The sequence below is a fragment of the Panthera tigris genome, chromosome X, assembly GCF_018350195.1.
Source record: "Panthera tigris isolate Pti1 chromosome X, P.tigris_Pti1_mat1.1, whole genome shotgun sequence".
NCBI classification, from domain to species: Eukaryota; Metazoa; Chordata; class Mammalia; order Carnivora; family Felidae; genus Panthera; species Panthera tigris.
The window spans coordinates 86,763,264-86,781,088 of NC_056677.1; the positions used below are offsets into that span (position 1 = coordinate 86,763,264).

The 17,825-nt window shown below is 34.9% G+C and overlaps 1 protein-coding gene across 3 annotated transcripts in view; it reads left to right on the forward strand.

The window, feature by feature from the left end:
• The window catches only part of TBC1D8B (TBC1 domain family member 8B), a 56,093-nt gene that overhangs the window by 5,234 nt on the left and 33,034 nt on the right, over positions 1-17,825 (forward strand). For all 3 annotated transcript variants that reach the window (XM_007093775.3, XM_042974849.1, XM_042974850.1), the window contains exons 2-7: positions 8,389-8,499; positions 10,964-11,082; positions 11,573-11,798; positions 12,469-12,709; positions 15,458-15,665; positions 16,988-17,155. In XM_007093775.3, coding sequence (XP_007093837.2) covers positions 8,389-8,499; positions 10,964-11,082; positions 11,573-11,798; positions 12,469-12,709; positions 15,458-15,665; positions 16,988-17,155 — 1,073 coding nt within the window. The remainder of the gene's footprint in view (positions 1-8,388; positions 8,500-10,963; positions 11,083-11,572; positions 11,799-12,468; positions 12,710-15,457; positions 15,666-16,987; positions 17,156-17,825) is intronic.

A 17,825-nucleotide genomic window follows, 5' to 3' on the forward strand; every position in this document is an offset into this window, starting at 1 on the left:
CCAGTGATTCCACTTGCATTATTAACCCGACTTTGTTTGTCTTCCCTGATTTTTTAATATTTTTTTCTGCCGCTATTCAGCTCTAATTGTTTTATAAAGGCCTGGTTTCCTCATCTGTAAAATGGTAACAAAACTTATCTTCCCCACCTTATGTCATTGTTATGTGAGTCTCATGAGTTTTTGAAACTTGTGAGCAACGATATAAACGTCTGATATTCATTTATCTATTAATGAAGTACCATTTTCTGTACTTGAAGGCCAAAGGAGGACCTATATTTATACCATTTTCCCTAATAATTACTTTTCCCATGTTGTATATAGAAATTAATTTGGAGTAGTAACATTGAATATGTCCAATTTGCAATCATACTACTACAAAAGTAAAACACTGATAGTTATTCAAGAATATTGGTATGACAGTGATTATGCATTTATGATTTATAATAAGAATGGCATACAAGTATTAGAATAAAATATCACAACAGCATTTCATTTTGATCTATGATTGCCCAAAACCTGGAAGTTCTTCAACAACACTTCTACAGATATAAGCATCACTTATTGTCTTACTGAGTGGTATGGAAGAATACATTTAGTACTCTTTAGTCATCTTAGTTGTATTTTTCAAAACATGATACTTCAAGTAGAAATGATTCAGCTGGTAAAAACATGTTTCTAGTGGACAGTTGTGGAAGGACTATGGATGTAAGGTAAGCCAAAAATTAATAAATGGCACTATAATGTTTACCCTGTGGCAGTACAGCTATGGCATGGATTTTATATTACCTTTACGTTAGAAAATCTGCCCAGTTTTCCACCTTTTGCTGTTGCTGTATAAGCACAAAAGGTAAGAATAAATCCTGTATGTGATTGTACAGGATACATTCATTTAACAGATACTTACCAAGTGCTTTCTAAAAACCAAGCACTGTTTTAGGTGCTAGAGATAACAGCAAGTGAACAAAATAAAATCTTTATTCTCCTTGGGCTGACATTCTAGTTGGCAGAGGCAAATTCACAAATAAGACATTGCAGGTGGTGTTAAGCCATATGAAGAAAAATAAAGTAAGCTACAGTGATAGAGAGGGGAGGGGTTGGTGTTTTAGATAAATTTGGTCTGGGAAGGCTTCCTTAAGGTAACCTATGAGCAGGGACCAGAGGGACTAGAGCATATGAAGCCAAACAGATATTTGGAGACAGACCAAATGTATATAATTCTTTCTAGGAGTTTTGCTGTGAAGGGAACCAGAAATGGGGTAGCAGTTAGCTACTGTCCTGGGTGGAAACAAATGGGGTGGTAGCTAGCTACTGTCCTGGGTGTTGGGTATACAATAGCGAATAAAACAAATAGTTCCTACCCTCACAGAGTTTATAACTTAGTAGGATAAACAGATAATAAACAAGTAAGCAAACACATATATAATTACTGAGGTAGTCAGCAATAATATCAGCCTAGTTTTGGTGACTTATAGTCATGAATGAGGGGTATTTGAAACCCTCAAAACAGTTTTCCAAGGCCAGATCTGGTGTAAAGTATGCGTATGAGATGCCCTGTTAAATGATACAAAGACTTCCTAAAAGCAGCAATTAATAACCATAGGTGGTGTTCTGGTGGCATAATTCCAGTGTGGCATCTGAGGAACATTTTGTCAAAAACCAGTTTGTATTGTTTTTTGAATTAAATCACCCATCTATGAGAACTAATAATATCTGGGATGTGGTTTGGTAGAGAGAAATAAGGAGGACATTTTCAGCAGGACAAATAATTTGATAGTGTAAAAGCAAAAGATGGTAGTCGTTGGGGACACAGCAAGTATTCCAGATTCATTTATCTGTGGTTGGAAATATGAGACTCAAGATATAATGCCCTTAGCAACTAGAAAAGGTTGTTGAAAAATAATGCCCTCGTCTCTAGAATAGGAAAACCTGAGATAGAAAATTAAAGGTACTTGAGAATTAAGTCTTTGTTGTTTTTTTTATCTCCACTCTTCTTTCTACCCCAGTCTAAATGGTCTTTTTTCTTCCCTTACTCCATTATAAAGAAGTGAAGTTTTAAAACAAGGGATAATCACATTTGTTGATTTTTTATCATTGTATTAGTTGTCCTTTTGTTTTATACTAACCAAGATAATGGTCAGCTTCAAGTCTTCTAAATAATGTTTTTAAAGTGCTGTACTGTTTATGAGTTTATTCATTTACTGCCATGCTTACTTGTTACTTTGCATCTAGGAATTCAGATGTTGTATTGTCTTTAATTTTTTGAGGGCTACTCTTTTTTTGTATATTGATAAGTCTTAAAGTGTAAGAAAGTACTGTAAATAAAGATGGTAACACTTCTCACATTTCCCTGTTTTAATCTTGAGAAATGTAGTTCCGTTTGATTGATAATTCATGCATTCTTTTTCCCCACATGACATTATAGTCTGTCATTTGTGATATCAGTTACTTCCCTATACAAATTTCGAAATCCTTTAATGAACAAAGATTTTGGTTGAGAAAGGAAATGAGTGTTTACATATAACTAGTTTTCAAGTAAATGTCTTTAAAAGAATGCAGGGAGAGGGAAAATAGGACAAAGAAGAGTTACTTTTATTAATTTTCCAAAGCTCTTAGTATAAGGTTGGCAGCTTTCAAAATGCCAACTGTGGCTATTGGATTATTCTAAAATAAGCATTCACAGTCCCGTTTTAACGACTTAGATCTGGTAACAAAAGCAATAGAATCAAGAATACCCACAACCTCTACTGAAAACACTACTTTCTCCTATTTGAATGTATTTCCTACTAAGTGTGTTGGCAGTTTACTAGTTTGGTCATTAACATTTAATGAAATTGAGATTATAAAAAATTCAGTAAAGGAGTACTTGTTTGGCTTTGTAAACATGGCAATTTATGGCAAGATACAGAATCCACTATAAAGTTCTAGCAGTCATTTCTATGGCCAAAATTTATAACCAGACATTTTACTTAGAATGGAAATAAATCTTGCTTGTAATTAAGAAGTTCATTTAAATGACTCTTCTGCCACTAAAGCAATGTTGCCTTACACAGTGCCCTCAATCTAGTTTACAAGCAGAAAGAGACACTTGTCAAACTGAAGTGTACTAGATTAGTACATTGGTAATGAGTACTGTCTCCAAGCTGTGGCTGTTTTAATAGTGTCTCCAACATTCAGCCCTTGGCGGGGCAGGGGGGGGGATGTCCTACCTATTTGTCATTATCATTGACCTAATACAAAAGAGAAATGTATACCAAATTTGCAAGTGTCTAAAAATTGAAAGGGACAATTAATACCATAGGTCAGTTATCTCAACATTGGCTGTGTGTTATATTCAACCAAGAACCTTTTAAAATAAACTAAATGAGGGGCGCCTGGGTGGCTCAGTTGGTGGAGCATCCGACTTCAGCCCAGGTCATGATATCACAGCTCGTGGGTTAGAGCCCCACGTCAGGCTCTGTGCTGACAGCTCGGAGCCTGGAGCCTGCTTCGGATTCTGTGCCTCCCTCTCTCTCTGCCCCTAACTCACTCGCATTCTGTCTCTGTCTCTCTCAAAAATAAATAAACATTAAAAACAAAAATTTTAAAAAAACTAAATGACTCCAGGAAGGGATAAATGACAGAAGATTGACGAAATGTTCATAATTATTGAAATTAAGTGATAGGCACATAGAAATGTCAATATATTATTTTCTCTATTTTTGTACATTTGACAATTTTTATGATCTAAAGTTAAGGGGAAAAATAGAGTACCCAGGCCATATCTCAGATAAATTGAATTAGAATCTCTTGGCTTTAGTAGTTTCAAAACTTGAGCTTGAGTAGTTTCAAATACTCCTCCAAATGAATCCAGTTCGAAGTTTTTGTTGAGAATCATGGTTATAGAAAATAAAAATCAAGATTCGGAAGGATCTGGACAAGTTAGAATGCTCAGTTGACATTAGTGGGATAAAATTTAACATGGATAAATGTAAACTGCATTTAGGTTATTTTTTTAAAAATCACCTGTACAGAACAGAGACTATCTAGGTTGGTGCTTATATTTGTAAAAAAGATCAAAGTAGATTAGTTGGTCACAAGCTTAATATAATAAGATGAAATGGCTTAAAAAGCTAATATGATCTTAGACTGCATTAATAGAACCATGGAGCCCACAGTATAAGAAACCTGAATTTGTTCAGACCATATCTGGCATTCAGGTTTGAATGGCACATTTTATAAGAAACTTTGAGAAATAGGTATGTTAAGAGAATGGTAGAAGAAAAAATAAGAGGCCCAGACAATCTCATAAAACAAACAATGGAAAGAACTAGGAATATTTTAAGCTAGGAGAAGAATAAGCAAGGGGAGACAAGATAGTTATGATATCTGAAGACCCATCATGTTGAATAAAGTATATGTTTTGCATTGCCCCAAATGCTACAGGGAAATAGCATTTATTTATCCTGAGAAGGACCTTCCTTTTTCCTTTTTAAAAGTGTGTAAGAAGTAGCCTTATTTTTTTTATCTGAAAGGTTATTCATTGTAAAAGTTTCCAAAAATACATACAGGTATAAAGTAAAATAATGATCACCCATCATCCTGCTGCCCAGAGATAACTACTATAAACTAGGATGACCTAGCTTATTTGTGGGGCCCAGTGCAAAATGAAAATTCAGAGCTCTTTGTTCAAAAATGAAGAATTTCAAGACAGTGACAGCACAGCATTTAACTAAGCAGGAGCCCTTTTGAGCATGGGGCCCTATGGACAGGTCACAAGCCCATAAAGCTAGTCCTGACTGTAACATTTGGATATATAAATCCTTTCATAGTTTAGAAAGGACTTTGCAGTTAATTTTTTTTTGATACTTATTTTTTGAGAGAGACAGAGTGTGAGTGGGGGAGGGGCAGAGAGAGGAGACACAGAATCCGAAGCAGGCTCCAGGCTCTGAGCTGTCAGCACAGAGCCTGATGCAGGGCTCAAACTCACAGACCATGAGATCATGACCTGAGCCAAAGTCAGATGCCTAACCAACTGAGCCACCCAGGCGCCCCAAGCCAAACTTTTTTTTTAAACCAGTTTGCTCTTTCTACCATTGTTTTTTTTTTAGCATGGTATTTTTTTATTTGTTTATTTTGAGAGAGAGAGAGAGAGAGAGAGAAAGACAGAGAGGAGGGGAGGGGCAGAGGAAGAGAGAATCCCAAGCAGACTCTATGCTGTCAACACAGAGCCTGCTCTGGGACTCAGTCTGGGACTGAGATCATGGCCTGAGCCGAAATCGAGATTTGGATGCTCAACCAACTGAGCCACCCAGGTGTCCCTCTCCTATTCTTCTAATACTACTTTTTCTAGTGTGTGTAAACAAGGAAATAGAATTTCACCTAGTTTTATTTAAAATGTGGTAAGTGATGAATCATGAAAATCTACTCCTGAAGCCAAGAGCATGCTGTATACACTATATACACTGTATTCAGCTAACGTGGCAATAAATTGTATTTTTAAAAAAATTTTTTTTAATGTTTATTTATTTTTGAGACAGAGAGAGACAGAGCATGAATGGGGGAGGGGCAGAGAGAGAGGGAGACACAGAATCAGAAGCAGGCTCCAGGCTCTGAGCCATCAGCCCAGAGCCTGACGTGGGGCTCGAACTCACGAACCGTGAGATCGTGACCTGAGCTGAAGTCAGACGCTCAACCGACTGAGCCACCCAGGCGCCCCTAAATTGTATTTTTTAAAAATGTGGTAAAAGCAAAATAAATGATTTCCTCACAAATTTGAAAATAATTTTTTTGAAATTTTTAGAATTTAAATTCTTAGAAGGCAAATCTAGCAGCTAAACCAGCTGTTTATATTTTTATTTTTTTTGTTTTATTTTATATTTGAGACAGAGACAGAGTGAGCAGGGGAGGTGCAGAGAGAAGGAATCTGAAGCAAGCTCCAGGCTCTGAACTGTTAGCACAGAGCCCTATGTGGGGCTTGAACTCAGGAGCAATGAGATCATGACTTGAGCCAAAGTCAGACACTTAATCGACTGAGCCACCCAGGCACCCCAAACCAATGCTGTTTAATATATGCTTTTATTTAAACTTATAATACCTTTATTTTGACAATTTTGTCACATTGTTATTTGTATATTTATATACATAGAGATTCATATACTTGACTTTGTTTTTCAGCCTGAAGATATTTACCTCTTGTGGTTCTTTTACTTCACTCTTTTACCTTTCTTTTGAATATCTTTACTTTCTGGTCTTCAACCTGAGAACATTCTCCTTTGTTCCATTTCCTTAATAATTTCAATCGTATTGCTCTGAAGAGGCTATCTACAATGTTTAGCTCCTACTTTTTTTTCTTTATCCTTGATCTCTTAGCCAAATCTAATTTCTCACAGTCCCATTTTCAGGCTGAAAGTGATAGAATTATTTATTTCTTTTATCTACAAACCCTTCAGGAATTTTATCATTATTAGGTGAAATACAGTAATTTCCTCTGTCTCTCCTCATTCCCATTCTCTCTTCCCCAGTACCCCCTCTTTCAAAATATTTGTCTGGATTTTCTTATTTCTACTTCTTAAGTCTTCAATTCATACCAGATTTTTTGATATCAGATGACTTTTCTCTCTATAATCTGTACCTGTTGCCATTGCCAAAATCTTTCTTGATAATTTGCCCCCACTATCAAATAGTTTACCCTCTGTCAGATTAATTGATATGCTGTATTTGTGACCCCTATTTTTACTTTTTATTGATTCTTACATTCATTCTCTTACCCTTTCCTTTCAGCTGAGCAGATGTCTAGCTCTTTATTCTATCTCCTAATCTTCTAATTTACCTCCCTCAATGCTTATAATAAATGACTTCCTACCACACATCTGCCAACCTACCTATATTCTCATTCAAAGCTTGCTTGAAATCTTAACTCCTTTTAAGTGGGTAAAGATAGGAAAATAGCAAAAAGCCTATTTTACAATTGATTTAAATTTTTCCCCAAAAATCTGTATGCTAAATTAAAGAGAACTGCTTATAAAACAACACCAACACTCAACCAATCAAAGCTTCCAGAAAAGGAAGGTAGTTTTAGCTATTTTAGCCATCCTTACTGAAATTTTGCTCCTGTTGTGCCTAGCAATATGTTAAAAGGGCGAATACAAACCCAGAAGTAGAAGACATGATTATTGTCCTCAAAGAACTAATAATCTAGGTTAGGAGACTAGGTTAATATATATGAAGCATTTAGAAAGTAGCTATAATAACTAGCCTAATAATCAAAATGCTGGTTGTGTTGTATAGACTTTAAGCATTATAAGTAATCAGGGGAAAGAGAACACATTATTGCTTGGAGCTGCCAGTCAAGATTTTATATGGGAAGTAGGTCTTGAAAAAAAATGTAGAATTTGGATTAGCTGGACTGAGCTAGAAGACTTGTATTAGCATGTATAGGTAAAAAGAGAACTGCTTAACAAAGATTCTAACAAATCAGTTGATTGTTAAAGAGAGCATCAAACTTTGTTCTAGGGAGGAGTAGGAGATATAATCAGTTAATTAAATTGGAACTAATTGATCAAAAACCTTGAATTCCAAATTGAGGAATTAAGAATTATTAAAGAAGGGGGCACTTGGATGACTCACTCAGTTGAGCGTCTGTTGATTTCAGCTCAGGTCATGATCCCAGGGTCATGGGATTGAGCCCCTGATCAAGCTCTACACTGAGTGTGGAGCCTACTTAAGATTCTCTCTCTTCCTCTGTCCCTCTCCCCCACTTGCTCTCCCTCTATCTCTAAAATTAAAAAAAAATTAAGAATTGGTAAAAAGAAAATTCCCTTCCTATACATTTTAGTTAGTCAAAGTTTTATCTTGTTTAAATATCCAAGATTTTCTTCTATAAATAGTATTTGCTAACATCGAATGTTTTGCTATGTACTAAGCATTGTTCTAATTTTTATATGTAATACTAATTCATTTCATCTTTACAACAACCTTTTGTGGTAGGTCCATTTTAACCCCTTTATTTTACAAATGAGGATGAAAAGTTAACTATAACTGGTTCAGTTTGGCACAAGTGATAGAACCAGTATTCAAACTCAGGAAATCTCTGGTACCAGAATCTACATTCTTATCTGCTGTATGCATAATCTTATGGAGGACATAAGTGCTATAAATATATAGTGAGATTTGGACAATGAAACAGACTTATTTTTTTATTGGAAGATAATTTTCTCCAGTACTACTCACATTGGAGCACAATAGTCTCTTTGTCCTGAGTATATTTTTTCTTTAAGCAAAATCTTCACAAGGAAACTTTGGGCTAGAAATTTTAAAAAAGATTAATCCATTGGTTGTTTGTCAGATGAAGTGATAATTAGTTTTATGTATTGTAAAATCTTTATTTCAACAATCTCTTTATTACAACAGGGCTTTTGGTTGGGACTCTTGATTCAGTCTTAGACTCTACTGCTAAAGTTGCTCCATTTCGCATCCTACACCAGACACCTGATTCTCAGGTTTACCTGTCAATTGCATGTGGTGAGTACAGTTTTTAAAACATAAAATTCAAACAAATAAGGGTACTAAAAATTAAATATTTTCATTTATTTATACTCCCCAGTTTTGATTTAGAAATGAGTTAAATGTGCAACTCTATATTGAGACAAGAGCAAGATTATAGATTATTACGGTTTTTAAAAAATCTATTAGTGTGGGGGACCTGAAGCATGTGTTCCAGCAAATTTTGGTCAGTGCTCCTACTACATGATTCCTTTCTTCAACTTACATCTGCTTCACCGAACTGCTGAGAAGATGAGAACTTCCCATGAAATACTTCGTTTTTTCTCTGATAACTCAGATTAAGGGAATCAAGTGCAAAATTAAAAATTGTCCCCAAAGAGAGTATAAGCCCCCCAAATTGAAACATTTTTATTTACACACCTACTTTCTCACAAAAGGGGTGTCTTACAGGTAATGCTACATGTTCATTCATGCCGAGATAGTTCAAATGCCTCAAAATATATATATTGTAGATAGAAAATGAATTAGGATATCCTTCCTAACAAAACAACTCAAGATTTTTGTAAAAACCCACACTGATAGTTTACTTCTTTTATTATGCCTTTATGATGTTGGTTTAAATTAAAATCCCAGATTTCCGGCCTATTAATATTGAAAGACTGCCTTTTTCTTTCTTTTGTTTCCTCCCTCTCTTCTCAAGTAGATACACTTTTTAAAAAGTATGGGGAAAAAAATAGTTACAAACAGAGAGAGAGGGAAGCAAACCATAAGAGACTCTTAAATACAGAGAGCAAACTAAGGGCTGATGGGGGATGGGGCGGGAGAGAGGGGAAATGAGTGATGGGCATTGAGGAGGGCATTTGTTGGGATGAGCACTGGGTGTTGTATGTAAGCGGTGAATCACAGGAATCTACCCCCAAAACCAAGAGCACACTGTATATACTGTATGTTAGGCAATTTGATAATAAATCATATTTCAAAAATAAAAAAATAAAACGTGGATTCTGGATAGTTCATATGTGTGAACATACAGCATAACATTAATTTTTTAAGATATGTGGCTTGTTTTTTGCATCTTCCTATATATTGTCTTTAGTGATGCTGGTGTTTTCTCCTAGATCTTATTTTTTTAATGGTTTTATTTATTTTTGAGAGAGAGAGCATGAGGAGGGGAGGGGCAGAGAGAGAGGGAGACAGAGGATCTGAAGCAGGCTCTGCACTGATAGCAGAGAGCCTGATGTGGGGTTCGAACTCACAAACCTTGAGATCATGACCTGAGCTGAAGTCAGATGTTTAACCAACTGATCCACCCAGGCACCCCTTTCCTGGCTCTCAGACATTATACCTGCTGACATCATGAGACATTTGTAAGCTCTACTCTAAATCTGGTTGGTAGAAATTATTTAGGGAAAAATGTCCATTCTACTTCAAAAAGGGGCAGTTATTATATCACTTATTCCCCCAAATTAACATGATGCAGAAATAAAATAATTACCTACTAATGAAGCTTTCTTTAGACATAAAGGACCCAAAAAAAGACTTAAAATTTTCCCATGGCTTGTATTTGTGATTCCTTAAAGAAAATTATTACACATGGTACTGTGACTTTAGTAACATGAATACAGTTTCTAACTGGATTATAGGAAATAGGCAGTTTTGCAGTTTCAGTAAATTTATTAATATGTCACTTCCGTATATCATAAAACATACTAAAAGTCAAGATGTTTCTTCTGAGTGAAATTTTTGTAATCCACAGTGCTGGTGAGATCTTTATGCAGTAATCAGGGGAGACTTAACAGATACTGAAATGTTCTTCAAGACAAAGCTACCCAGAGCCTAACTAATATTTAATCTGACTCTCAACAAGCCACCTAATACTGATCTGGCAGGTCACACGGATTTACTTACTTGTAGTAAGGTTTCTAACCTCTTTGATGAAACTGCTTTAAGTTAACTAGGCCCTTTAATGAAAAGGGTGACTGAACAAAGGCTTCACCTTGTAATATAAGTAGAGTTGCCACTGCTGAAATCCACATTTCACATAGTATTATGTGCATGCTGTTTGTAGTCACACAGATTATATGCACAGTACTAACTGTATTATGTGAAGACCAAGGATTAAATTATATGTATTTATGTTACTGGCACTTTATATATTCTCTTAAAAAATACTAGTTCCTGTGGGCACCAGTTACTGGCATCTTGTTTTCAGAATTTTGACTTTTCTCATGAGTTGTATTTACTTTTTTCCCTTCTCATTAAATATTTTATTCTTCCACTTAACAATGAAAAATAGTATTTACCCCCACATATATAGATGAAATAGAGAATAAATGTAATTAATATCTTTATTCCTTTATGATCATTTTTGAAAATGAACAGATATACTTTTATTTCTTTTTAAACTAAGCTTGTAAATATCAAGAGCAATTTTGATGTGAAGTTTCCCTTCAGTCTTTTATTCTCTTTCGTTATGAATCAGGAGCCAACAGAGAAGAAATAACCAAACACTGGGATTGGTTGGAACAAAATATCATGAAGACCTTATCTGTGTTTGATTCAAATGAAGATATTACTAATTTTGTACAAGGAAAGATAAGAGTAAGTGATGGATATATTTTGTAGATGGAATACTAAAATCTTCGACCCTCTTATTTTAGGATCAAACACTATGTGAAAGGTCATTGTTTCACTGATAACCTTTCAGGATTGGCAGAAGTACACATTATGAATGTCAGAATCAGTGCTAAAGAAAATTATAAAAGTCAATGATTAGTTTTTAGTGCCCTTGTGAGTACTCTTAAGGATATTTTCATATCATTATTTCTTGAATTTAGAATTTGAATGAACCCTTCACTTATTCAAAAAAATATTTAGCACCCATATTTGTGGTAGCTCCTTGTGAGGCATTAGAAAAAGCCTAATTAGAAAATTTAAGAAAATTTGCTCACCTCTGTCCTGAGAGAAGCATGTATGTACACATATGTACCTATGTAGATGTACACAGTTTTAGTCAATGAACTGTTTAAATATATAAAATGTATTTTTGTTGGTAGCTAATAATTTTCAAAAAATATTTTGTCTCCTTTAGGGATTAATTGCTGAAGAGGGAAAACATTCTTTTGCAAAAGAAGATGATCCTGAGAAATTTCGAGAAGCCCTTTTGAAATTTGAAAAATGTTTTGGTTTACCAGAGCAGGAGAAGTTAGTGACCTATTACTCATGCAGTTACTGGAAAGGACGGGTCCCTTGTCAGGGTTGGCTCTATCTTAGCACCAACTTTCTGAGCTTCTATTCTTTTTTGTTGGGATCAGAAAGTAAGTGGTTTCTGTTGCTTACCATGGCTTTGAACTTGCTGACTGACCTATCAACTCTGTGGTGTTGTTAGGTTGTATATAAAGTAATAGGATTGATATTAAGAGTAATTGTACATTAAAAAATTCACTTCGTCTGGAGAAAGAATCTTTTTAACTGGTTGCTTAACATAGGAGCCATTAGAAGTATGTATGGAATGCCTTGCATATTGTGGGAAGTGAATGGATATTAAATGATGATGATGACCTGGCATATAACTCCTTTATTGTTCTAAACTATCTACTTTCTGCAATCCATGTTTTAAATTTGCAATATAAATGTAGTAGCCATAATACCTAATAGCCCATAGTTATAAAGAAGAATCAAACAGTAATGTTCATAGCACACATATAGCTTTTACATCAGTGGTAATGCAATTTTGTAAAGTAACAGATTTAAATATAAAATCAGAATAATTTTTTAAAAAATTCTTTAAAATTGTGTCTCTTCCTAGAATCACCAATTATTGTATGTAATGGTTACGCTTCAAAATTTGAACTAATCTTGAAGTCTAAAGTATTTTAGTTTGCAGCATTTTTCAAGTGGTTAGCTATTGTCTTAAAAGAGGTGATTGATAAACATTAATCAGTATTGAGAAATTTAATCATACCTGCTTATAATTCTTATTTGCAGTAAAACTTGTTATCTCCTGGGATGCAGTCTCAAAACTTGAAAAGACTTCAAATGTTATACTAACAGAGAGTATTCATGTGTGTTCCCAAGGAGAGAATCACTACTTTTCAATGTTTTTGCATATTAATGAAACATACCTTCTTATGGAACAGCTGGCAAACTATGCTATAAAGAGACTTTTTGATAAGGAAACATTTGCTAATGACCCTATCCTTGATGATCCTCTACAAATCACCAAGAGGTATTCAAAGCTTAATTAATACTTTTTAAAGTATCGTTTGACCAAAGAATAACAACATTGATTATCATTAAAAGTTAAGTGTCCTATGTTATATGATAATTTTTCTTTGGAAATAATCATTGATGTGTGGGTTTTCTTTAGTTTATTCAGATGCATTTTACAAGTAGTATCCCCTCCATTGAGTTTAATCCTTAGAAGAAATAGAAGTTAGGTTTGAAAATTATTGAGATCCAAGTAGGATTTTCCCTGGAGTGCTTTTAGAAATATAGAGATTTTTGTATGCATAGTTAGTTTAAATTTCTCTATGAGTAGTCTAGACAGCTTCAGGTCTGATATTGTAAAAATGTATTGTTTGTTTTTAAACATAATTTATAGACAGTATCATTTTTTTTGAAGAGGCAAGTTAGTGGAGTCAGTGAAGCCTGGACTTTAGAAGGAGAGTACAGCCACCCTTGGACAAGGCATTATCTCTCAGGACCTTAGTTCTTACTCATCTATCATTTCTACCTCAGAGAGCACTTGTGAGTAATGAACAGTATAATGTGTGAAAGCACTTTATAAAATATAAAACCCTAGATAAATGTTAATCATTATTAATGTCTGCATGAGAAATATCTCTGATAGCTTTTTGCCACTATATTTGGTTTGCTGAAATGGACCAGAGTCCTTTTGTACTGCTCAACACTTAGAACAGTTGACTGAAACGTGCATGCCAAAGGGGAGGGAGAGAAGAGAGGATCTAGAAATAGCTAGTGAATGCAGCTTCTGGCCCCCAGCACAAGGATGTAGACTATGGGAAACTGTGAGAGGAACCTAAGCTGCAGTCCTATGGATGGGCCAGAACAAGTGACCTCTAGAGGGTTGTGTGATTACTACATAGCCCTAATTGGGTATAGTTGTTCCTCTTGCCTATTTCTAAACCATTTCTAAAATCTGGATACATGAGGACTTCTTTGTGAGCGTGTCTGCTTTTCTGGAAAATAGATCACCGAGGTGAATTCTTTACAGGTCCTCATGTGTATGATTTATAAATAGAACTCTATAAGGATTAGGAATCCTGTTTATATTATAGTTGAGCATTTGTTTTTGTAGTTTCTTCCTTGATTGGCCACCATAAAAATAAACTTTTTAGCTATTTTATTTCCCTCAGAATATCCTCTAAATGGCCGTCTATCAAGGAGTTATTCATTACCAAGTCTGTATTATTTAAATGAGATCTAGGATATTCATTTTTGTCATGTGCATTTTAAGAGAGCTTATTGAAAATCATATATATCTAAATCCTTGTTTCTAGTAAGTTAAGAAGAACAATAGCTTATTTAGACTTAGTATCCAAATGACTTTTTCTAAAATTGAATATCTTTATTGTTTTGGCTTATTGTTTTTTTCAAATATGTATTACTTCTATAATTTAAACAATACAAAAGCACAATAGCAATAGTTAAGTTCAGTGTATATCTTTCCAGGCTTTTTAATGCATTAATTAAAAAAAATTTGCAAAAAACATGATTGGGACTAAACATCACATATTATTCCACAGTCTATTTCTACCCTCCTTAACAATGTATCATGGGCACTTTTCATTTATATAAGTAGACCTCATCTTTTAAAATAATAATAAAATAACCTACCAAATTATAATTTCAGTGAGGTTAAAATTAATGTGGCTTTCTGTTCATCAGAATTATTTTGAAAGACATGATGAAATACCACATATTCAAATAGTATATGCTGGAATGATGAATTTGGTTTTAACTTTGTTGTCTTTGAGTTAGAGCTTGCATAATTTACTTACAACCCCAGATGGCATTGCTGCTTAACACAAGTGTTTACTGCCTCTAGAAAAATTGTACTATTTTAAGCAATTGTTTTTATTCATATATTTATATATCAGTTAACAAGTCATCTTTATTTGTTGATGCCTATCCTTTGCCCAATACTGTGCAAGCAGTGTTGTTTTATCTTGCCTCTACTTTGGATTTTTTAAAACATTCATTTAAATGTTTGCTTCACTTAATTTTTAACATTATCTTTTATACACTATTCTTCTTGTCTAAGTTTTGAAGCCATAAATTTTCACTTTTTAAATTTTATTTTCTTTATTTTATTTTTTTAACATTTATTTATTTTTGAGAGAGAAAGAGTGTGAATAGGGAAGAGGCAGAGAGAGAGAGGGAGACAGAATCCGAAGCAGGCTCCAGGCTCCAGGCTCCGAGCTGTCAGCACAGAGGCTGACATGGAGCTTGAACTCACAGATGGTGAGATCATGACCTGAGCTGAAGTCGGACGCTTAACCAACTGAGCCACCAGGCGCCACATAAATTTTCATTTTTAAGTTTTCTTTTTTTCATTTTTTGTTTTTCATTTTTATTTTATTTGAACTGGGTGACTCTTGATTTTCTGGTAACCACATATAAAAATTGTTTGCCAATGTTGGTTTTAGCCATATTTGCATATTATGGATGTGTAATAATATAATAATAATCCTTCAGATCATTCCTTAACAGATGAAGTCCTATGTCATCTGTAACTTTTTGTGCCTTGTAATCTAGTAGTAGAACAAAATTGGAAAAGGGACCAAAAAAATGAATTTGTTATGAATCAGTGTTTCTTCCATTTCATAATTTGTTGAAGAACATAGCATGTAGTATTTAATCTTTCTGCTCTAAAGTACATTTAGATTAATCAATATGGGCATGTGTACATTTTAGAAGTCATTATTTGAGCCCCCTTTTTTCTTTTCTACAGAGGTCTGGAAAATCGAGCCCACAGTGAGCAGTTCAGTGCTTTTTTTAGGCTCCCCAAAGAAGAGGCTTTGAAAGAAGTACATGAATGTTGCTTATGGATACCATTCAGCCACTTTAACACTCATGGAAAAATGTGCATCTCAGAAAACTATATCTGCTTTGCTAGCCAGGATGGCAGTCTATGTAGTATAATTATTCCATTACGAGAGGTAATATAAATTTGGTTACCTATCAGTTCTTAGTTTGAAATGCTATCATTCACAGAGTGAAATATCCTTTCATTCTATAAGTTATTAAAACCTCTATATGAACTATCCTTTTATTAATTTTTACATAATCATGTTTTCAAGTCCAGTATTATTTTTAATGATAAGGGCACCATTCTTCAGGAAAAGAGTACTAGAATAAGAGCTCTTATTAAAAGTGAAAATAGAAAAAATAAACATTTATAAATCAGATAAGGGTTTAGAATGACTCAAGGTGGAGCATGCTCAGGCATTTATGACATTAATACCAAAACTTAGACTATTATGTTTGGTATACATAGTCAAAGAGAATAGAATTGATAGCTCTTATGTAAGTTAGGAATAAATTGTCAGCATTATAACACTGAATTTTTACATTTGTACTGTCATTTTTAAAGACTACACGTTAAGTAAACCTTTTCCTTGAGAAGTGAAGTAACTTGCACTGAGGTTACCTGTGTCAGTGGTGCAACTAGTACCCAAAGTCTATTTAAAAAAATTAGTTTATTTTTTGAGAGAGAGTGAGCAGGGAAGGGGTAGAGAGAGGAGAGCAAGAATCCCAAGCAGGTTCCATGCTGTCAGCACAGAGCCTGACATGGGGCTTTATCTCACAAACCATGAGATCATGCCCTGAGCCGAAATCAAGAGTTGGATGCTTAACCAACTGAGCCACTCAGGCGCCCTTATCTCTCTCTTTTTTTAAAATTTTGCTTGTTTTTTTTTTTTTTTTGCTTATTTAGAGAGAAAGAGAGAGAATGAGCAGCGGAGGGGTAGAGAGAGAGGGAGAGACAATCCCAACCAGGCTCCACGCTGTCTGTGCAGAGCCTGACTCCGAGCTCTGTCTCACGAAATGTGAGATGATAACCTGAACCAAAATCAAGAGTCAAATGCTTTGGCTGAGCCACCCAGGCACTGCCCCTGCAAAGTCTATTTCTTAGTAAGCCATACCATGGACCAAAACTTTAGTCTCAAAAGAGTAAGCTAAAGGGGTACCTAGGTGGCTGAGTTGGTTAAGCGTCCCACTCTTGATTTTGGCTCAGGTCATGATTGTGAGATTGAGCCCCACCTTGGGCTCCACGCTGGATGTGGAACCTGCTTAAGATTCTCTTTCCCTCTACCCCTCCTCCACCCGCACAGGTGCGTTCCCACTTTCCCTCCCTCTCCCTCTCTCCCTCTCCTCTTCTCCCTGTCTCCGTCTCTTAAAAAGAGTAAGCTAAACATATTTTGCCTGAAAGTGTCAGCAACAATGGAGAATGTGATTCATTTATAATGTTTTCATCCCCCAGGTCTTAGCTATAGATAAGACAAATGATTCCACCAAAACTGTCATCATTAGCATCAAAGGAAAGACAGCTTTTCGCTTCAGTGAAGTTGAAGACTTTGAGCAACTGGTGGCAAAATTCAGATTCAAGTGCAGAGCAGCTTCAGCTCCATATCATGATATTAGCACAGAGGTAATTATATACCAATCAAATCATTGTTTAATAAAACTTTGTGTTTTGTATGGTCCATTCTTTAAGAAGGAATTCATAGTATCTTTTCTATTCATACTTAGGTTTATTTTTTTTTTAAAAGACTAAAACCAAAGAAATTATATTTTGTAGGTCATACCATAAGGCAGAAGTGAAAATCGTCCTTTTTAGGAACTCCTATGGAATACTTCTTGGCAATGAGAAAGAATGAAATATGGCCTTTTGTAACAATGTGGATGGAACTGGAGAGTGTTATGCTAAGTGAAATAAGTCATACAGAGAAAGACAAATCTTATGTTTTCACTCTTATGTGGATCCTGAGAAACTTAACAGAAGACCATGGGGGAGGGGAAGGGGAAAAAAAAAGTTAGGGAAGGAGGCAAACCATAAGAGACTCTTAAAAACTGAGAATAAACTGAAGGTTGATGTGGGGTGGGAGGGAGGGGAAAGTGGGTGATGGTCATTGAAGAGGGCACCTGTTGGGATGAACACTGGGTATGGTATGGAAACCAATTTGACAATAAATTTCATATTAAAAAAAACTAAAACTAAAAAAATTATTACCATTTGATCTTTTTTGACTATTGACAGTATCTTGTACTTTCACATAACATGGCTTTTAATAACTCAAACTATATTTGAGAATTTAATA